The following is a 24,702-nucleotide window of genomic DNA, read 5'->3' on the forward strand; positions in this document are numbered from 1 at the left end:
TATATAACCAAAATAAATGCACAGCCTGCAAGGAGAACACGGTGAACATTATCTTAACAAGTAACTGCAAGGGATGTACTGAAGGATATCGGCATACCTTTAAAGAACGTCTAAACCAAGGATGGGGAATAGCGATAACAGCTGCACCAGGCAATAAAGAACCACCCAATGTTTAAACGTCAATATCGCGCCAACGTTTAAACAGGGGTATTCAGATTTTATTAATAATCATTAACCTCCGATTATATAAACATACATTAGAAGTAGCATAAGAAACAAATTTGTGTCGAGAAAGGGAGGCCTCTCCTAATATGAAGCTTATTGAAAGTTTTAACTCCAAAGACCACTAAAACGTAACTTGAACGACGAAATTACAATTAACAAGAACAACCCTAAAATGAGGGAGCCTCTTAACATCAATTGGCCCAAACTAAAAAGGGAACTCCAAGTATTCTGGGAAGATTTCTTGTATCTGAGCGATCTTCGATGCATTACCTACTTTAGAAAATTAAGTATTTCAAAAATCTGACGACTACTCAAAAATTTGCGGCAAGTACTATACAGTCTTGTCTCCCACCATACAGCTTAAATATGATTGCTTTTTTGGGCATCACTTAATCCACAAAAATGTAGGCCTCGTAAGACTCGCGAACTAACCCGCTTATTATTGGAAAAACGAGAAAGATGGATGACGATTATCTAGGCTGTAAGAAGTGACACGGCAACCGTTTTCCTCAAATTAAAATGTGACAGCAACGAGAAGATAAACAACCCACAGGAGTTACTCATCCGCATGGGGTGCGCTCAGCGTGTCGAGAAGATCACAAATTCAACGCTGCCTAGTATAGTACATAAGATAAGTTAATACCTACATTTAGAAATTTTACTGTAAGAATATCTATTTAAAGAAAAGGGGAGAGTTTCTAAATTAGTTACAATTCAATTACGAATTTGTAAATCACACACGGAGAAAAAGTTACGGTTGCCACAATAATAATGTTATTTTCCGCCCATCAATACAAAATAGTTGTGGGAAACATAATACTCTGGAAGTGATCCCCATGGTTGCCCCAACCTTAGTGAGGGTAGCTACATACGGATGCTACATTCGTAATAATATTGCTCCTGCAACCATAGTTACATATACTTTTCAGCAAATGTGCAATAAAAAAAATTTTTTTTTAGTTTTTTAACAGATCTTGTTATTCTTATAGCTTAATAACTTGTATTCATTGTTTTGCATATAAGATTCTTATTTCCCTAATTACAATTACGCATTATTTTACAATTTTTAAAAACGCATCGGCTCCGGCGGGATTTGAACCTAAGATCTTCGGAACAATAACCTAATACGCTAACTCTAAGCTAATCATGTACTTGTGAAATCTTTAATAAAAAGTTATATTAAAGTTGATTTGAACAAGAAGAAATTCACGTCTTGAGTACCGCGCGAACACTCACTAATTCTTTCATTATTTAGATATTGTTAGATATTTTGAATTTAAATTATACAAATAATTAAAATTTGTTTCTGCCTATGACCAGACCAATAAAGATAGCCAAAAGTAACAATTAGAAATAGTACCGGAGCATAAAAGAACATTATTAATGTAAAAAGCACGTTGCAAAAGTCGATTTTGCAACTAAGTGTTATAAACAAATTGTTAAAAATTGACTGCGGAGGAAAACTGATTGCACTAATCGATTTAATGGGAAAAATTATCTAAAGAAGCATAACGCTTTGTTAATTATTGTAGTTATTGTAATTATTATAAACAAATTAGCTGAATAATTGGTTTTACAATGTTGTCGTGCTGGAACTTAACAAATGACTGCAGGGCGAGCTTGGCGTCGGCATCTTATAACTACTGTGATCCTTTTAGAACCTTCCGGCGGGAAACTGGAAAATTCCACAGTCTTTCCGACCTTTAAATCTTTGTAGAAGGATCGCGAATAATTGGTGGAAACACGTGGTTTCATTTTTTGTAGTTATAATGGCCAGCAACGGCGAGACAGATCCCGCGCGTCGCCGCTCTGTCGTTTGACAACAGATGCTTACGCGCTCACGCTCTTGCTCCCGCTCCCGCTCCTGTCTCTATTTGCTTATTATCCCGAACAATATATGTATACGCTGCTTGTAGGCAAATACGCAAGTAATATTTAAAAGCCGGTTTGCTTTGGAACAATTTGTAATTGTGGCATATGATAAAAGCCTTTCTACTAAAACAGAAGAAAGTAACGGAATATTAAATTTTATAAATATTTTTTTTTATTTTTGGGTATCTTTCCAATAATTGCGAATCTCTGCTTTCCTCAACAAAAAAGTTTGATATTAAGCATTCAGCTTTTGATCTTGGCTCATTATATGAATTATCAATGTCAGAATCAGAATCAAAATTAAAAAAATCGTTTTGTTTAGATTTATTATGGGTATTATCACTTGTACTTGTTTCTGAAATAACTTCTTTAGAAACAAGGATTTTAAATAAATTTTTAAGTTTTGAATAATATTTAGAATCAATACAAGAAAACCATTTATTCTTAAAACGAGGATAAGATAAAGATGCTATAGCAGCATTTTCTGCTTGAGAAGTTGAAAGATTGAAAAAACTCTTGTTTTTCTACGTTTTCAAGATAAATTTTAGCGAGAAGTGTACAGTATACAAAAGCTTTTTTTGTTAATTTTTACAGATTTCTACGTACAACTAATAAAGTGGGTAACAAAATGCCATAGTATGTATCATTTTCACCTTGGAGAATATCTAATGCTTCAGCTATTGGTTTAGTGCACGACAAATATTTATCGATGTAATCGAATTCGTAATCTTGAATAGGATTTTTGAGAGCTAATTCTTTGTAAAGTACGATATTTTTTTCTTTAATACTTAATATTTTTTTTAAAGCATCATACAAACTGTTCCACCTAGTTTCTCCTGGCTTACTCAAGACATATCCCAAGACATTCTGTATTATTTCAGCTGATTTTGGACGATTACCAGATTTTCACAAAACATTGCACTTTTTCAAAACTTGCTGATGAATGATTGAAAGTTGACTGTTTTGTCCTTTTTATATTTTATTGGTATCAACAATAGCATACAAACTTAAAGTATGTGAGGAACATCTTAAATGCGATGATAAACGTATTTCATGGAGATTTTGCAATAAATTCTTCGTCACTATCAGAATTAGTTAGCGGAGGATCTTGATTCATTATTTCACAATCTGAACTATCAGTACCACTATTATTTAAGCTATCTTCTTCACTAATACATTTATGATGCACACCAAATCTTTTGAAAGCTTTTACAAAATTGCTTTTGTTGTCTGTGATGGTCGCAACAACTTTAGAAGAACTTAACCCATACTTTGAATGTATTTCGTGGAGTAGTTCAGTTATCCTCTCATTATTAAGTGTTCTATTAAACCTTTGACACGCCAATCCCCTTGATACTCTTTTTAAATTAATAGGATCAATCCAGTGATTAAACCTAGGAAACTTCGCTTGGGTCCCGACCAGATATCTACTGCTGTATAAACATACTTGATATTTTTCAATTTTTGTTTTATTATTGATAATTGTTCTTCGTAATAATTTGATATCTGTCGTCTGATTTTTCGCCGATTTATTATATTTAGACCCACTCTTGCGATATTCAAATTTTCAAATATTTTTCTGAAGTACGGATTATCAACAACTCTCAAAGGTATCATAGAATGTATAACATATTTTAATATATCATGATCAAAATTATCTTGAAAATATGAATTTGTTATTAATTTAAGAGATGATTGTGTCCAGATGTGGATGTTGTCACTGAAGATGTTTTTTTACGTTTTATGTGAATACGATATTCTTCAAATATATCATTGCCATGTTTCTTTTTTAAGTGAGTAACAAAATTTGATGTACAATTTTTGTATCCTTTGATTTCAACATAATTTGGTAAACATTTTTTACATAACTAATGTTTTGTCTGTTGACTTATTGAAGACTGGATCAAAATAGGTGCCATCGGGTATAGACATTTTCAAATTATTTACATTGCCTGAGATATTCGAAAATATTTCCGCTTGAGAAGCTGATGAAGTACCAGTTAAATTAATATCTTCCGACACAGAAGACTCTTCATACAAAGTATCATCCATTTTATGAAATAATTATCACAAGACTGTCCGTTTCCTATGAATGCAAGGAGCGAACTAAGCCGAACAAAGGTGACTTCGTCCGTAGAGTACCACAATAATTACGTGTCTCTCCGCCTTTTACTTATATTGAATAGACGTCCTCAGCAAACAAACATCGCGCGCACGCGAGCGTGATTGCATTTAAAGTGCTTGAAAATTTGTACGTGTACATGCATGCGATACTGATTTAGTAGTATATACCATAGTGTATTAATGTTTTCTAAATCGTATGCATATATTGTAATCGTATGGATATAAGTTGCGGTTCAGTCAACAAAATTGACACTTTTAGCTTTTTCTAAAAAATTAAATGTTTTTTATATTTTTAACATTTCTCCGTAAATTGTAAAATAATCACAATTACTTATAATTAAAATGTAATTATAATTAAAAGTAATTGCAATTACATAATTTATATTTATAATGTAATCACGATGTAATTGTGATTACAAGTAATTGCAATTACATTGAATAACAATTACATTGTAATTGCATTATTTTAATTAAATTACTTAATCAATCACATATTAATTAATTAATGCTCAACTCTGCCTTAGATGCACGTCGATAACCGTGGCTACCACCGGCTTCTCGTGTGTTCTTACACGTGCGCGCTTGAATACTGCCCGTTGTCGGTCCTTCTCGCGCTCGTGCACGTGTAACTGCGTTGTCGTTTTTGAACTGTACCTTGTGACCGTCGTCTTGTGGTACCTTTTTCCGGCTACTCTTTGCACGCCTTCGGTTCGCCGTCTATTCTCGTTGTGTAGTAGGCTTGTCCTCGTGTCTTTTTTCACCGGTTGTCTTGCGCCATCGCCTTCTTACTTTATTTCCCAGTGTCTATTTACCGGGATCCGGTTTGAAGAACCATGTTTTGAATGTTTGTTGAATGAAGGGTAAAGTGAAAATCACTCTTGTTGTATCTACTAGACGACAATCTTTAATGTGCCGAACTTCTCTTGACTATAAACGTATTAATTGACTTATAACTTATGGCAACGGGCGTTCAAGTGATTCTGATTATCTGCGATCTCTCACGCAGCGCCTCCCTTACCACACTACAATACTAAAAGTTTCCTAGCTAACAAGCGCCCAATCTACTAGGGAAGCTCAAATCCGACGCCTATATAAATAAAGATAAATACACTAGCACGGGTTACAACTCAAACAGTCATTTTTTGATCTGAGCCTTCTGTTCCATGCTATACGATGTTAAAATTAGCGAATAAGCACTCGTCTATAGAAAAAAAGCAGTGACGAACAATAGACGGGCGGAGCGGAGCTAACAAACTACACGGCGGGAGAACAACGATGAGCAGCGAAACGGCTGTAATCAAAAACACACACACACATTCTCTCTCTCTCTCTCTCTCTCTCTCTCTCTCTCTCTCTCTCTCTCCCTCTCTCTCCACCTTGTTTAAAAAAAACCTTAAAAATCCTAGGTGCATAACTAAAATAAACGTGTTATTGTAATTTACCAATTTAACGTGAATTAATTATTAATTTCCTTATAATTATAATAAACGTTCGAAGTGTGCTCCTCCTACTTCGATACACGTTCTTACACTTTTCTATACATTTTGCGTAGCTCTTCGAACTCGAACATTACTAATTCCCTCAATAGTGCGGAATACTAATTCCGTCATCTCGTCAGCTGTCTCGATGTTGGTGTGCATAAATATTTTTCCTTTATTGCTCCCCAAAGAAAAAAATCTGGAGATTGAGCAAGCCACGGAGTTAACAAATCTCTTCCGAATCATTGGGGGAAAGTTTCATCGAGATAACGGCGAATTATATCTTTAAATAAGATTTATTGAAGTTAATATTTAAAGTAGTTTAATGGATTATTACACTTGAATAAAGTTTGTCTCAAATAAACGATACGTTTTTAATACTAATTCTAATTAATCTAATTAACGAGAAATTATTGTATAAAAGTAAGTTATTCTATGTATGTACACTGTGAAAAAAAATTTCGTGGTTTAAGTAAATATGTTATTAGGGCCATTCATGCAAATTATTTACTTAACATAAATAAATATTACTTCAAAAAAATAAATAATACTTTAAAGAAATAATATTTTCTACAAACAAGTAATATTTATTTATATATATCAGAAACATCCTATGCGGACACTTTCAAGGGGCCAAGGCATACTGTTGGGACATATCATTACTTTGGGGACAGATCTCAAAAAAATTTGAGTTCTGTCGCATACATTGGGGACTTAGATATTTTTATATTTAACGCATACTTTGGAACAAAAATTTTATATGATTCTGGCTGTAGAGTGGCGCCACCTAGAAGCATGTCCTCAAATAATACATTAAATCATATTGTTACGACCGCGACGCGAACTTATTCACGTATCACTCACGGCGCACTCTCTTATTCGCTACTACTTCAACAACACTCTCTTTTGGGTTCTAAAGAGAAGAAGCTTTATTAATTACAGAGAGAGACGCAAACTCGCGTCCGTAGATCAAGCTTGACTCACGTCAACAACAACGTCATGACATCCCGTCGTCAATGAACGACAGTCATTTTACAAATATCGATACACGGGCGTAACATTAATCGTCGCTTTCATAAGGCAGACACGCAACACTACCCCCCTTCTTCAAGGTTGTCGTTCCGACAACTAACTCAGAACGCCGAAAGATTTCCGACACCTAGTTATTTACACATATTCTTTATCTTGAGTCTTGCGCGCTTCTTTCTTCATTCTTTGGACAAGGGGGGGGGGTTAACTCTCGAGGACCCAACGCCTTTAAGACTCCCTATGTCCCCGTCTCGGCATTTGTCCTCAAGCCCTCGAGAAAACCTCGATTCAAAAACCGGGGCGAGGCGGTCTTCTTAAAACAAAGTATTACGATGATCCTTCACAAGAAAAACATCGCTTCGCACGAATCTTAGAACAGAAATTAAAACAAAATCCAACGAGTATCTCACTTAAAATAAAATAACCCTGCAAGAGAAAAACTTTTTAGTTACGATTTTACAATAAAATTCTCGCGTAAAAGACACAAGTTCGACGACTTTCTACTCTATCTAAGGCTCCTGCTACAAGTTATTGAGCGTTGTCCTCTGCAATCCAGAAGAAAAAGGATCGAAATGCACTCTCAGTTCCTAACAAAAGAACGATCTCTAGAATTCATCTCCCAAGGTGAAGATTTCTAGGGAAGTTCGTTGACCTCTATCCCTGGCCACTGCTACGAGTTACCGAGCGTCGCCAGTGTCACTCCCAAACCAGCACCTTTCTGGAAGAAAAATCTTAAATTCTCTTCTGGTCTATCCACAGTTTTTGACACGGGTAACCGAGCATCGTCCTCCACGATTCAGACGAAAATGACGACCTCCTACTCTATCCTGGGCTCCTGCCGCAGGTTACCGAGCGTCGTCCACTTCTGAAATCAGAATTCACTCGACAACCTCCTGCTTTCACCCGACCCTCTTCTACGGGAAGCTAAACACTGCTATAGGAATCTAACCAAACCTAAACACTATTTGCTGCAAATCCATTCCCTTGAGTTAAATCAAGAAATTCTAAAAAGAATCGAAACTCATTCTCAGTTTCCAAAGAAAGAACGATCCTCCGAACCCGTTCTTCAAGGCGTTGACTTTCAGGGAAGCACGACGACTTCCTGTTCTATCCCGGGCTCCTGCCACGGGTTACCGAGCGTCGCCCGTGTCATTTCCAATCCAATGCTCTCCAGGAAGAAAAAGAAACGAGAGAACATCTCCCTCCCCCCTGAGACAAAATTTCAATTTTGAAAAGAAGAAAATCCAAATCTAAAACCGTAACTCTCTCTCTCTCTCTCTCTCTCTCTCTCTCTCTACTCAAGAAAATTTTAAAAGAAAACGATACGCCATGAATCTATTAAAACGATAAAAATTAATAGATATAGATATAAGCGTAAAATGCGTTTCACAAGAATATCCTCTCCTTCAACCAAAGACGTGCCGATACAACGCAAACGCAACGCGTTCCCCTGTTCATCCTACGCGCAACGTCTCGCGCACGAGCAACACGGACACAACACGCTTCGACCATCCAACGGAAGACTCCTCGCGCGCAAGCAACACGAACGCAACGCGTCTCTAATATTCAAAGCAGAATCTCCCACACAAAAATAAACATTTTTGGAAGGACTTAGCTGTATCTTCCGAAGACGCTCCTCCTTCATTGTGCGAAGCTCCTCCAACGCTGCACGCAGCAACTTCGCGGTGCCTGTCGTTTCAGTATTTTCCGTAGTCAGCTCGTTGACATCTCCCGAAGACCGTGCGTTTAGTCGCTCGATGGCTTCTTCCGTACGCTCAACGGCATCACCCAAAGACCGCGTGCATGGACACTCATCTGAGAGGCATTGTTCAGTCATCGCTGAGCAGCGCGTGCACATACCCCTCCGTGGGCTCCGTAGAATATGTGTAAAAGCCATGGCTTGAAGCTCGTTTGCACGCTGACAAAAAGATAGCTCGTTTCGCTCATTCTATCCCGGACGAGCCCCCAAAAGAAAACTGCTGCAGAATCGCATCGAATGCTTGTCGAAACTTGCGATGAACATGCTCTTGGTAAAACAGTGTTTCGAGTGGTTCAAAAAATTCAAAAGTGGTGATTTTGACGTGAGAAACAAAGAGCGTGGGAAACCACCGAAAAAGTTTGCAGACAACAAATTGCAAGCTTTATTGGATAAAGATAATACTCAAACTCAACAAAAACTCGCGGATCAATTGAATGTGATGCAGAAAGCCGTCTTCGTTCGTTTGAAAGCTATGGGAAAAATTCAGAAAGTGGGAAAATAGGTTCAGCATGAACTGAATGAAAGACAGCAAGAAAATCGAAAAACCACTTGTGAAATGCTGCTCGACAGATACGAAAGAAAATCATTTCTCCACCGAATCATGACAGGTGATGAAAAATGGATATATTTTGAGAATCCTGAGCGTCGTAAGTCATGGGTGAATCCAAGCGAACCATCGACATCCACTGCAAGATCAAATCGCTTTGGAAAGAAAACAATGCTTTGTGTTTGGTGGGATCAAAAGGGTGTAATCTATTATAAACTGCTAAAACCTGGTAAAACCGTTAACACTGATCACTACCAACAGCAAATGATTAATTTAATTCGAGCATTACGTGAAAAATGACCGGAATATGGAAAAAGGCAACACATGACAAAGTCATTTTGCTCCATAATAATGCCCCATCACACACACACAGCAAAACGGGTCAAGGAAACGATCGAGGCGTTCATTTGGGAAATACTAGCGCATGCGGCTTATTCTCCAGACTTGACTCCATTCGATTATCATCTATTCGTATCACTGGGACACGCTCTCACTGAACAACGCTTCAATTCGTATGAAAATGTACGAAAATGGCTCGATAACTGGTTCGCTTAAAAGAAGAACTGTTTTTTTTTTGTGTAACATTCATAAACTGTCGGAGAAGTGGGAAAAATGTATAAATAGCAATAGAGATTATTTTGAATAAAATATTTTTTATCATTTTCAAACAACAGACGTGTAATTTTTACAAAAAAATTCCGGTTTCATACTTTTACACCTGGTATTATCTATGTAAAACTGACATGGAAATTATATTTCTGATTTATTTCTAATTAGTTGAGTCGCATCACACACATCAGGAGAAATGTGGGCCTTCCTTGTCTTTTTTGCCGTCATTTTGGCTATATTATACGCATTATATCCAAAGAATTACATTCAAATCGTCAGGTTTATTTTCACTCTCGATGGTCCATAAACAGTGCCCATTCTTGGCAATGCAAATACCCTTATTGAAGGAAATCGTGAGTTATACAATAATTGTTACATATATTTTTAATTAATTATCATGCCCATGGCAAAAATAGTATGTTTATTAAATATTTGTTGAAGTGTTTATGAGATGGAAATTTAAACATGGAATTGTTTATTAAAAGTTTTCTATGTTTTCAGAATGTTGTAAATGTTCAAAGGGTCAAATGTTTTAAAAAACATCCTTTATTTACAATATTTTAAAAATTTAGAACACTTTTCGAACGTTTATCAAATAGTCGTGATCATCATTTTGTTACGTCCGGCGAGCAAACGCTATAATTTTTTGCGCCGCCCGTCACTAGACTAAAAGTCCTGATTAAAATAACATTAAATTGGTAATCTTTTTTCGCACGAAATAGACATGTGTGCAAATAGTATAAAAATTACTGTCAAATTTCTTTTCATGTGCTCCTATTTCTGAAATAACATTAAAATGTGAAATGATTATTTCACATATTATAAATCGTGAAATTATAAACTGAGTATGATAATCGAATTAAGATATGTGTGGAATCTTGCGGGAATCAACAACTGATTGAAACGAGACACCTCATCGGGCTTACGAACGCTCGCCTCGTGCCGTATTCGCGCGGGCACGAAAAATAATTATACTTAATTTTTCTTTTCAACGGTGCAATTGTGCTACTAATTATTATCCATGTGTACGCCTATATATTTACACATGTATATATAAAAAAGTTCTATTTATATTTATCTCAAAAATTTGTACATATGTGTATATTATTTTCTATTAATGTAAAAAAAGTAACAAAAAAATTACACTTTAATTTTTGAGTAACAATAATGGTAACGAGTTTTTTTAAATTATTAACGATTAACGGTAACGAGTTACTTTTCGAGGAAAAGAACGATTACGGTAACGAGTTACTTTTATACAGTAACTTTGCCAACCATATGTATATATATAATATATGTTACGGTTAATTTGATTAATACGGTTATTATACATAATAATTACTGCTTGGAAACATTAGGTAATCGACTAGTTTGAACAGTTCGAACTTCAAGATCGAACGTCGATCTTTTCGAACTGAAGGTATGTTCGAAGTCTTCGAACTCACTTTAAATCAGAAAGCTCTAAATTATTACAGTTCAAAGCTAAATTTTTTAAATATTAAGAGGATGCTATAGTGACGGGAATTACCGATGCATTACAGTGTTCATTAATTTTCGAATTGGCTTTACAGATCACAAAATTCTTTTACAGAATAAAAGTACGCACCAAGACAAAGTGCGGGCTGGTAAATTTTACGAGAAAATCAAACAAATAGTTAAAAATTTATTTATTTTCGGCTCGTGGATCTGTCAACCAAGGCTAACTTTTGTCATTTACTAACGTTCTATAGCTCATATGTATGAAATGAGATCAGGCCGCACTTTAGAAAACTCTAACAAACAACACTGACTGTGTGTCATTCCAGTCAAAAGCCCAACAAAAAAGTTTAACAGGTAAACAGTTGTACGTGTACAAATTTCGCTTAGCGCACATAAACAATGGCAAGCAAAGTAGTGACTGTTGATAGGTCTTTTCGCAGATGGCGAAATAATCGAAAAACAAAGACAGATCTATGCGTTGGACAAAGAGCGATAGCCTGGTCTCCCTCGAAAAATAATCTGCAATGCCGACGTCGAGGAAGTTCTTCGGTCACTATAGTATCCTCTTAAAGCTTGTGATATAGCCTCATTACTCCATTTTATTTTTGTATCGCTTTGCAGTGCTTTAACTTGTTCTTCAGAGCAACATATTTTTAAAATTTCTTTGGCCTTATTTAATTCCTGTTTTAATTGCATTTTTTCTTGCTGAAACACATTGCAATTACAGTTGAACTGTGGCTTAACTGGTGCTTTAACATTTTCTTTTTCAGGTTCTCCAATAGTATGTGAATTTGATGAACTACTCACTTCAAGAAGAGTGGATCTAAAAAATAAAAAATAAATTTAATAAAATTCATATTTTATAGAACAAAATTATTTAAAGTATTAAATTAGTACTACCGATGAAAACGATAAAAAATACAAAAGTAGATATAAATTTTTAGAAGTAACTAATAAAAATAGAAATTTAAGAGATGGTATCAAAAGTCTTCAACAGCGTTCGTACCTTGATTTATACTTTATTCCGTAATTTTTTCTTGAATGAATTTATATTTATTATTATTATTATTAATTCACGAATAAAGATACGGACTGCAAATGAATTTTGTTTGATGCTTATAATTCTTAAAAAAGAAAAAAGAAATATTTCTTACGAGATATTAGGATCATTTGAATTATTTGTAGAAATAGAATTGGAGTGAGTACCATTTTTGTCAGAGCAAGAAATACTTGAATCGTATTGTGGTATCAGGGGAAATTTCAAGCAAATAGGATCGGTATTCCTGAAAGAATAGAAAAAATTTATTAATTATTTTTATTTAACTATTTCATAATTAAATTATTTTTTAAATTTAAATTTATAACCATATGTTTTAATGTTAATTAACAATGTTAACAAACTTTAATAACCTATTTTAAATATATATTATATATACGTGTGTAAACTTATTACAGTAATTATTATATAATTAATTTTATGCGAATCAAATAAAAAAATTTTAATTTAAAAGACAAAAATAATAGTAAACCTTTTTTGTTTTATATTGTTAATCATTTTTGGCGGATTTGGTACATTAAATAATGTTGGTATAGCATTCGGTTTTAATTTTTTGATCCCATCTTGCTTATTCTGTTCAAATTGAAAGCTTTCAAAGTGAATCCGCAAAAGAAATAAAATCAGAATTTAGAAGAAACAATTAAACAATATCTTATAAATGTTTGTTCAGTATTCATAGAAAGCAAATATTTGCTTTCTATGTTTAGTATTTATACAGCAAAAATGTTTCATAAAGAATTCACAATCATAAATGATTATAAAAATTTCAGAAAAATTTTAATCTTTCAGAAAAGCTCTGAAACGTCATCTCTAAAACAATTATGCCTATTTCCACCAACGCAGATTAACTTTGATCTCAGTTCAATTTACTTCTTATCTTTCCAATTCTTAGAATTAAAAAACTAAAAAAAGAGAAAGTTAATCTATATAGCTAGATATTGGTAGAAATGGGCATTACTGATGAAAAAGTTTCTAACCTCAACTTTCATTTCTTATGTATTTTAAATGATTGAATAAACATTTATTGATAAATATAAGTGTTAAATATTTAGTGATAAATAAATACAACATATACCTCGCATAATCTTGAACTTGAGGAAGGTATCCATTTGTCACGCCGACAGTTTATAAGCCATTTCTTTCTTCTTTCGCCTTCTTTTGGAAAGCGCAACGTTTGATACCCGGCTTCACTACTATTTTTACAATTTATTGCACTGCAACTGCCCATTTTATTTACTTAAGTCTACGTAAAACACAAAATTTTATGTAAAACAAAATTAGATGTCTTTACTTCGCTTGAATTCCCGGCACTGACTAAGAGCCAATATGGCGGATGCATATTCCTTCTTAATATAGTACCCTAATAGGGAGGAAGCCCACTATAGTGTGTCACTACGTCGGCGCTCCAATGGACCACTGAACTCAATACATACAGAAAAGAGCCGTCCTATAGAAATCGTGTGTAAAAGGCCGGTCAGAGAGAGAGGTTACCATTATGTTGGCTGTCTCTTTTCTTCTTAAACTCTTGAAACCCACCTTTTTTGATAGTACAATCATATCTAAAAGTTAGTCAAACCTCCTAAAGTGCTTCTGAATCGTTCTCTGAACTCATCAGTCAGCATGCTTTTGACAATGCTTGTACCGCTAAAAAAAGAGGCCTATGACAGAAAGAGACAACTAACATAACGTAACCCTCTCTCTCTGACCGCTTTTTTCCGGCCACGGCTGTTTCCTGTATGTATTCAGTTCAGTGCAATGGACTCCTTGGAGCATATCCTCTTGGAATGTCTGGCTTGGGAGAGTATCCGTCGGGTCCTGACGGATACCTTAGGTTTGAACGAGGGCGGAGAGGGGCTGTCCTTGGAGAGCATGGTTTAAGTCATGCTGGAACAGAAAAATGGGAAGTGGCAATCTTTTCTTCTGTGAGAAAGTGATCTTGCGGAAGGAGGACGCCAAGAGAGAGAGAGGGGGGGGAGCTGGTGCCGGATGTCCCTCCCATGAGGAAGAAGAGGGGAGGGAGAAGAGCTCGTGCATACGTCCGGGCTCCGTAACCCTCCGGCCTTGGTGGGGAGGACTGTCATGAGTGCACTTTCTGCCAGAGCGGGTGCAGGGGGTAGATGCGGGAAACTGTTGCGCGGTGGTCTCGCAACGGCCTCTAAATTAGGATGTGCTGTCCCCGCCCCCTCCGGGAGAAGCGAGGGAACCAACGAGAGCTCGGGAGAGCGTCCGGTCGAAATGTTTGCGATCCTGGGGCGTCCCTCTCGTCCGGACAAGAGAACCACTAGGGGGTTTTACTTGGTAGTAGTCCGACATAATCTCCCCTTCTTCCCCGAGAGGAAGTATCTAAGATGAATTTTCCTATGTTAAAGAAAAGGAAAAAAAAGGAAAATTTTTCTCAAAATGTTTTATATAATTTTTCAGAATTTCTGTATAGTTTTATAATTTTCTCAAATTTTATATACAACTTAGAATGCTTTTCAGAAATATTCAGAGTTTTTTCTCTAAATTTTTTATACATGTTAATTATAAAATACCTTAACATCTCTAAGATTTTTGTTCTATAATTTTTGATAAAATGTTATAAAATCTAAAAAAGTTAAAAGTTTGTTTAGAAATTATATGAGATAAGAAATCTCAGAATATTTCAGAATTCACGTGTATGAAAAATTCTAAGAGAAGATGTAGTCTTTATAAGTATTTCTTCATAGAAAAAGTTCCAGTTTGCATAAAAATGGTGAGAGAAAGTTTTCAGATTTTTGCAGGAGCAAATTTTACAGATTCATCGCGACGAACGCACATTACAGCAGCATCTTGTTCTCCTGAGAGAAGCCTTGAGAGCGACCATCCATGCCTTTTTCTTGTGACCTTTTCGTTATATTTCGTTACATTGAATAATGCTTTCTTACAAATATGCTATGTATACAATGGACGATTAAATCCGCGTTAAAGTAATTGTAAATTTTCAGTTTTTTGTAGGTGAATGTCGATTTAAACGTAGACAGGAGACAGGATGCAAACTTGACAGAGAGTGTATAAGCGTGTGTCATCGCCTATTGGAACTAATTGTGAGAGTAACATTACTGTTTATAGTTGTCTTTGTCAGATGACCAGCAGAATCCCAACCAACCATCAGAGATTTAATTCTCCTAATGCAACCACTTTAACGTTAAAAATTCGACCCAGACAAATGAGATTTTATACATTGCAATTTTCTACTAAATTTCTCGTTTAATAAATTTCGACAGCTTGCTTTTGATATGTTTCTACTATAATAGTTGGCCTTATTCACAACTGATAAAAGTATCGCTCTCAATTTTTTGAGTCGATAGAAGAAACCTATGTCTTCGATGCACTTGGAAGAAAGATTTAGCTGCTGTTGATCTTTTGTAAGAAAAACACATTAAGCGCCATAAGTGCCAAATACGCGACGCGCTACGAGACTGCATTTCTGTGTGTGTGTGTATATCGCTGAATCCACTTTTGAACAAATTGTTTCGACTTTCCCATATATTTAGCAATCGCTGATTGCGATATTTTCGGAGCTTTAGGATGTAGCCATCCGAAAGGTCTGAAAATGTCGCAATCAGCGATTGCTTAATATATAAGGAAGTCGAAACAATTTGTTCAGAAACGATGGATTCAGCGATATAAGGTCACAAAAATTGTCGATGATTTACCGGAACATGAATCGGTAGGAAAATTGAAGATAAAATGATAGCAAATTTGTTTTTGCTGGCCTAATACTACGTCAAGGACAAGCGAAATTGAAGCAAAGAGGTTTAGATATATCATATGTAACTATTCAAACTCATATCCGTGTTCATGGCACGAAATGCCGCAGAACAATAAAGAAACTTTTGTTGAGTAAAAAACATGTGAAAAAGTGACTCGCTTGGGCACACGAGCTAGAACATCAATTATGATTTTAGTGACGTAATCTTTACTGACGAATGTTCTATATGAGTAGCTTCAAACAAATTTGGTCAATCTCAACAAGCATATAATATCGCAAGACATTTTCGGACCTTTCGGATGGCTGTACAGAAACACAGCCTCGTAGCGCATCGCATATTTGGCACTCATGGCGCTTGTGTTTTTTTTACAAAAGATCAACAACTGAATTTTTCTTCGAAGTGCGTCGAAGACAAAGGTTTCTTCTATCGGCTCATAAAAAATTGAGAGCAATATTTTTACCAGTTGTGAATAAAGTCGACCACGCTCTTACTTAACAAATTGTAAGCAAAATACAACACCTACGCGAATAGCAATGTCATCACAGGTAGCTTAATCGCGGTGTTTCACATCGACAGCTTTAATGGTGACGACATGATCATCTTCGATCGTCTTCGAATGCTGCCCTTATTGTCCACCGCCGATCAATAGTACCTTTGATCATCACCCTGACGAGTTCTGCAAGACGTCCCTGGATAACTGCATGAAATGCTTCCACGGCTTTGCGAACGGACAAAGATAACTGCCCGATCTGCGAGTGCGCCGATGATTTGGTAAGAGCGTGAAAAAATTATAGACAATTTTAAACAAATTTAAAAATAGTTGTTAAATTATTACTTAAGGGGGCTATTCTAGTTTTAAAAGCTATTTTTACAAATTTTTTGCTTGAAACTCTAAAAACATCTAGGATATTTTCATTTTATAGATACGTACTTATTACTTCATTAACTTTATAAAAATTTAACTTTTAGTTTTAAAATTTAATTTAATTTCATTATTAGTTTAAACATTAAATTAAATTTCTTTATTAATAGAAATTAGAAATATTAATTAAAATAAAATTATTTATAAATACTGCAATAAATACTTAAGAAGTCCTGTTTAAATTGTCCCAGAGTTGTAGCCTCCGTGCTAATCTTAAACGATCTAGGATTTATTTTAATCTACATGAATGTTATCATTGGAACTAAAATAAAAATCATTTATTGTAAATGTTGAACAAAATGGTGATCAGTTAAAAATAAAAAATAAAAGTTTGCAAAATTTTGTCAATTTTTACATGCTATAAAAATTGTTCAACATGTTGAAAAAATTGTAGTTTCAACTATAATCACAAATATTACGAGTATTTTGCTTTAAGGCGAAATTCGATCAATTTGCTAGTTTTTAAGAAAAGCTTAGGACAGGGTTGAAAAACGTGGATTTAAAAAAAATGCATTTAAAGTTTTACAAAAAGTTTACATGTATAAAAGGAAGTCTTTTTTCTGAATATACTATTTAGGGACGAAGAAGAAGATCGGTTTTAATTATAAGCAAGTTAATAAAAACATTGCGCGTTGTTCCACATGCGTCATTACGCTGCGTGAAATCGCACTCTCAGAGTATAAAATTTGCTTTATTTTATTCACAAGACATGCCACTTTACGGTACGTGCGCGTGTAACAAGATTGATTAAAAAAATTTATTATCTAATTAACATCAAAGTTGTTCTGTTTAAAAACTAAAATTTGTTTTGTCATCTTTTTAAAATTTTTACCGCTATTGCTAAAGCATAATTAATGACCATCGTAGTAATTCAGTGATATTCATTTATAATGGAAAAAATGTAATTTTTTCAATTTTCTCTAGTAACCTATTCCGTATAAATGATAGATACCCAGTCGACACAGTTTGTAATTGCTATATAACTTGGGAATAATACTTTAACATATATTTCATGATATTTACATCATAATTACTTATATCTCATATCTATTGCTTTCTTTTATATAATATAAATGTACAAATGTTACATATTATTTACAAAACAAGTATGTGGTGCTTTAATGTATAGAATTTAATTATTGGAATTATTTAGATATTACATAACACAATTAGTTACAATAAAATGATGTAGGTACGTACATCATCATTATTGCTTTTGAAAAAGGGCAATTACTTTTAAAATTATAATAAACTGCAACATTGCTGCATCTCTCACGTTGTATAATATGTGATACTGTAACTTGTAACTATTATACATACAGTGAACACATAATTGTGTTGACTGGGTAGATACTATAGCCAAATTCGACAAAAGTACACGCTGTCCCAAGTCATCTGCACTGTCCCAAATCACCTGTAGTAATTAAAGTAATTGTATATTTTATATTTAATCAACATTTTTATTTGATAAATCTAAATAGTATAAATCTAAATTTATAAACGCAAAACTATGCAATCGGAAATACGATACGACAAACTGCTGCATGTTGGCTGACGATTACCTACGATGACAATACAATCTCCCACGTAGTATCTTCTCGTCTACTGCGAAACGTTCCGTATCAACCTTAGCTAAATGCAATCGTCCACAACAACGTCCGCCGCACGGATTTTCAGTCGTGACCTAGCTAATGTAGAGACACAGATCCTCTTATCTCTGAAACGTACCTGCAGCTGAAGAAACTTTCTTCTCAGAACCACCGCGTGCGAAATCAAGTTCGCGAATAAGAGGAATTTCGGCGGTTTTCTCTCAGTAACGCCGTCCCAGCGACTATCTCGTGACTATCTGACGACTCTCGTTTTTTCCAGGAGGTCGACCTTGGTGCCGGACGGTGTATTGGGCAAATTTCGACGAAGGCAACGTTGCTGAGAGCGTTCGAGAAGGTGACTCTAAAGGACAAGGTCTCAGTCAGCAATACCGGTGACAGTGCGGAGCGGCGACAATGGAACGACGGAGATCAATATCGGCGGCCGGACGAGAAAACCAAGAGTGAAAAGAAGGAGGCGGCGAGTAACGAAACGGAGAGACGGTGCTTTAACTGCGATCAGCGAGAATACACGGCTGCAGATTGTCCTACGAAAGCGCAGGGTGCGAAATGTTTTCAGTGTGGTGAGCGAGGACACATTGCCGCGAAATGCACTAAGAAACAAAATGTTGTGCAAAGCGTCGAGGTAACCGTGAGTAAAAAATGTGAAAAAAATGTTAGCGTAGCTGGGTGCATGTTTACTGCTCTCATAGATACGGGAAGCGACATTTGTTTAATGCGAGCTAATGTATATGTTCGATTAAGCTGTCCAAAATTAAAGTTAAAAGAGATTCGATTTTGTGGCGTGGGTGCGACCGGAAATTCAACGATGGACGAGTTTGACACGGAAATAATAATAGACGATCATAAATATCCCATCCTTGTGCGCGTTGTGCAAGATACGTTGTTAAACCAAAATTTGTTTTTCGGCACTGACTTTTTGAATTCAGTGGAGTTAACGATAAAACCGGTAAAAATTGTTATTAATCCGTTACCAGAGACAGAGTGTGTCGATGATTTGCCAGGGATCTTAAAGATTGATCTAAATGTCGATGATAACGATATTGATTTATCCCACGTCCGAGTGTTACGATAATTATACATATAACTAATTAAAATATAAAATACTATTAAGGTAAATGTAAGCGGATATATGTATAATGAGATACAGAACCAAGATTGTTGAATTTTTATCTGAATTTGGGACCTAAATAATTTAATTATATAATTAATTAGATATAAACAAGAGATAAAGTGTTATTATATTAATATACAAAAATACGAAAAATTTTTAAATTATTCTGAAAACAAAAAAATTATATAAAATCAATAATATAAAATGCTTACCTTTAATGTCCTAAATGCTTAATCCTTTATTGTTTGTCAAATAAATACAAAAAATATCTTGAAAAATATATATTTCGTAAAAAAAATTTAAGAACATTATTATTAGAATATAAAGTTAAATCTAGTTGTGGAACAAATTAATTTTTTTAACATTAATTTTTACAATATTTAACCTGTCTTATAAATATTTAAAGATTATAATTAAGTTGTAATATTATAAAAAAACACAATTGAGATTAATAATAATAAGTTTACGTGTAAATATTCGAGCATATACAGGACATGTTCGGTCATTGAAGAACATTTACCTAATTAGAATTATGTTACGAATTGCTTGAATTGCTCAAATAACGAAAAATGAAATTATTGCATTAAGTCTATCAAAAGAAAGAAATTTAAAAATTATTATCACTACGTTTGTTTTAGACGACCAAGGAAAACAACATGATTAATCAGATCATTAGCCGAATCTGGGGCATAGTGCCGATTACGTTAATCGTCGTACTCGCGCTGCTGTGTCTACTACTAATAATCCATGTCGTGCGCAGCCGTTTCCGCGGCCGTCTATCTTCGGAAGCATCATATGCGCTGTATCCGCAGCAATATTACAAGAGTGTGCCCGTGTACGATATGCTGATGCATCGGAACAAGAAGATCATACTTTTGCAAAAGACTGTTGATCCCCAAAGAGAGCGCGACAAGCAATGTGCGAAAGCAAATTTTCAATTTGCCAAAACTCTTTTATACACAATCGCCGATGAGATTTCGCAAAACTTGCGTAACAATTGCGATTCAGCAACGTCGATGTCTAAACTCTTAAATGGATCCTTATAAATTGAGATTAAAATTATTTGTGGATAGATAAATGGCCCGTAGTGCATAAAAAATTATTGAAATGTTTCAAAATTATTTCTAAAATTATATAGAAAATGATGGGTAAAATAAACCGATTTTAAGATCAGAATAGCAAGTAGAAATGGTATGTTTTGCGTAGCTTTTAGATCTGATTTTATCTTTCAACAAACTTTAATTTGTCAAAAAAGTATTAAAATTAGTATAAATTTAAACTATTAAACATTTAGTATCATAAATTATTATTATTGAGCTTTAAGAACATATTAATTCGTTCACTTCAAGCATATTATACATATATTTCTGCATATCTATTATATATTTTGTACTAGTACAAATAATAATACTCTCATCTTTAATAATTCATGTTCTGCTTGATTAAAACAATTAAAAAAATTAATATCTAAAAACAAAGACATTTAAGAAAATTATTAATAATTATTCTAAGAATAATTAATAATTAATTCTAAAAACGAAGGTATTGTTGATGAGAATTATTTTAAATCTTGATTTGGGATCTGACATCATTCATCATGTCTTTTAAGAAAACTTTTATGCAAAGTATTTTTGTATTGTATTGTAGTATTTTACTACTAGAAATTGAAAGATTCAAGCAAAAAATATTTTTAAACACTGCTTTAGCCGAATAGGGTCTTTATTATTATTAATAATTTGTTTACATATTGATTGATTTTTGTTTAATATTATTTATTTTCAGGGTTGGTAAGTAACTCATTATTCGTAACAAAGTTACACAATTACTTTTCTCAGTAACTGTAACTTAACTTTATTCGTCTTTAAATTTATTCGTCTTCAACATTTGCGTTAAACAAATTAATGAGATAAATCATCTTTGAGAATAACAACAATATAAACATTAACATTGAGATTAGCTCATATACAAATTAATAACAACGATAGTGGCTAATAAACGAGCAAAAATTCAGGATGTTCGTATAAAGTGTAGTTTGTATTTAATAACAACTTTTTGTCACAAACGTTTCGACTGGGAGTCTTCTTCAGTGTGTATAATGACTTTTACATTACAATGCTAACAACTTTTTTTAAACGCGGCTTAAAGTTTGAATATGATAAAGTAGTTAAAGTAGACCATGAACTTTAACTACTGTATCATATAAGTAAATAATTTATTGTAGTAATGTAAAAATTCTAAAAACATTTTTGTGTGTATTTAAAATAGTATAGTGCATAAACATTATAAGTTAATAAACAAGTAACTGAAAAGTAACGTTACTTTTAAATAACTATAATTCTCTATAATGTGTTACTTAGAGTTGGTAACTTGTAACTTTTTGAGAAAAAAAAAGTTATCACTGTAACTAGTTATTGCTACAAGGTAACTTTTCTAATTCTGTTCATTTTACTTCAGTTTTATATTTTCATTATCACATCGTTCTTATAATATCTTCTTATATATTTAATAGCTTCATAATTTTGATATTTTTCCGACAAATTAAAATTATTTAAGTCAGAATTATTTAAGTCAGGATTAAATTCAGCAAGTTCAAGTAATTACATAAAGTATACTCATCATTCTGAGAACCAAAATCCGTTCGTTCTATCCATCGTCTTTTATTAAGTTTAAGTGTCAAAATTCTGTTAAATTCGAGCATATATGTAGTAAACTTTTCCTATTCTTGCGAATAAAAGAAGATTCCTTTAAAAATAGCAGCGGTTAATTTGCAACTCGATATCTTAGAAGGAAAATTCTTTGCTAAGCATACGTACGTGAAACTGCCGTTAACATCTCGCTAATTCGACGTTAAAGCGAATGCCGGCAGGAGCCGGAGAATGTTGCGGAATGTTGTGCACGATAATGCATAAGGAAGTCTCTCTTTGGGTGTGGCTGAAAATACTTTGAGTAGATTCAATATTATTTGTAAGCGGCAGTGAGTGTTGCGAACTTTGGGAAGGAGAAAAGGAAAAGAATAAGCAAAGAGAAAACCGCCAATTTGCACCAATCTTGTACTACGTTTGTCGAATCCTCTTGAATCCTTTAACTTAATATGAATACGTTGCGTAATCTGTAAATTATAATATAATTAAAAACGTAGCGTAATTACTATAAGAATTATTAATATAAGAATAAGTTAATATATTAATTAATGTAAGAACAAATGTATTAATATTAATCCATAATAGGACTCTAACTTAAATAAAAAATCACACATAAAAGAAACAGTTCTACACCGTATAGTATTAGTTCTCTTGATCTCTGGACCATCATTATCTCGTATTATATTAATGCATGTTTACACAAAGTAAAATGTATTCAAATTTTTTGTATGCAGATATTAAATTGTTACAAAGTACACAAATATCACGTTTGATGTCGATTTGGTTCACCTGTATAAAATCTGCCACTTAAACGAATTGAAACTTTAAATCGTTATTTATATCATATTGAACAAAGGTAAAATATCCTTCGTTAAATTGAAATTAATTATATTTATATAGGAAATTTTTAATATAAGATATTACATACGGTATGTACGATGAGCACAATATCTCGCGCTACATATCCAATTATTCGCATAAAGAAAGAGAACGCAGCTTCATGCAAAGGCATCTTAAAACACACAAATAAAATAAATATTAAAAATTATGGATATTTTTAATTATTTTAGCAAAAAAAAAGAAAATTTATTCTTGAATCCAAAGTCAATTTTATTTTTGCAAAATTTAACATAATTTTTTTATTTCTTGAACTTTCTTTGCCATTAAATATTAGAAATACGCGGTACGGTTAAAGACTTATTATAAGATGTATCACAAGATATTTTTCGGAGATTTCATTCTTTTAATTAAGGAAATGAAAAAGTAAAGAAGAGAGAGAAAAAGAGAGAGAGAGAAAGAGTCGCATTACTCACGTACTTTTTCGAGATTACACCCAAAAGGGCATCAGAAACATTATTGTTCTACAACATTGAATATACATCAAATGACAATCAATTTTATGAATCGAAAATTTTTTTATATTTTTCCCCATCAGTGATAAAAAATTTTTTTTTAATCACTGTTAAAGTACATAAGTACATAAAGTACTCTTCAAGCCATTTAACTCTCAATTAGAACGCTTTTCTCTATCTTTTATGGTTGCAACGATATACACGCTTCGAAAGAAAAAAACCGATTTTCTTCAAAAGAGTTTTTTTTGTTTTATACCATAAAAGTGAAAATAGGTACGTATAAAGAAGTACGTGTTTCTTATTTTTATCTGTACTACAACATATTAAAGGCTTATCAAAATCGAAAGGAGACACATCGGAGCCTTTCCTTGTTAGTAAAAAAGTGCATTAAAACCGACAATGCAGTAAGCTTGTTCCTTATTTTTTTGGGGGAGAAAAGAGATATAAAGATCGTTTATTTCCATGCCCTTAATATTTTAAAGAAAAGAAATGCGTAGAACATCAATATTATATAGTACTATATATATAGTACTATCAATATTATTATTACTATCATTATTTTTGTTTCAATCAACACACTGTCTATAAGTCCATTAGTGACATAATTTAATGCAAATCGTTTTTTTTTTTTTATTCAATGAGTAAAAAAAGAAAATTGAACGACACATGTGGCACATTGTCATTTCAAGTATTCACATTTCTAAATCCAATAAAAGTAGAAGAGCACTCGGACAGTAAGTACGTATCATTAAGAGGATGCTAAAGTAACAAAAGAACTTCCTCGATGTCGGTACTGAAGATTGCTGAAGATTATTTTTCGAGCGAGATCAGGCTATCGCTCTTTATCTATCGCACAGATCTGTCTTTGTTCTTCGATTATTTCGCCATTTGCGAAAAGACCTATCAACTACTGTTAGGTACTATACTGCTTTGTTTATGATAGTTTAGCTTCGCTAAGCAAAATATGCATGTGGTAAAAGCACTTTATTTAATCTTTTTTGTTAGGTGTTTAGTCGTAATTTCACATGGTCAGTGTTATTTGTGCACGTTTTCTGAAGGGTGCTCTACTATCATTTTGTACGAGCTACACAACTTCTGTATTAAAGTAAAGTTAACCTTAGATAACGGCTACACGAGTGAATTTTTAATGAT

General features: G+C 33.7%; 1 protein-coding gene across 1 annotated transcript; it reads left to right on the plus strand.

Annotated features, from left to right (window-relative positions):
• Positions 1 to 8,749: 8,749 nt before the first annotated feature.
• LOC120358283 lies at positions 8,750 to 22,935 on the plus strand. Its single transcript, XM_039452005.1, has 3 exons — positions 8,750 to 8,977; positions 18,705 to 19,073; positions 20,195 to 22,935. The coding sequence occupies exons 1-3, from the start codon at positions 8,750 to 8,752 to the stop codon at positions 20,600 to 20,602; spliced, it is 1,005 nt and encodes a 334-aa protein (XP_039307939.1). The 3' UTR covers positions 20,603 to 22,935.
• Positions 22,936 to 24,702: the final 1,767 nt, after the last annotated feature.

Source organism: Solenopsis invicta, chromosome 7, assembly GCF_016802725.1.
Source record: "Solenopsis invicta isolate M01_SB chromosome 7, UNIL_Sinv_3.0, whole genome shotgun sequence".
Classification (NCBI taxonomy): domain Eukaryota; kingdom Metazoa; phylum Arthropoda; class Insecta; order Hymenoptera; family Formicidae; genus Solenopsis; species Solenopsis invicta.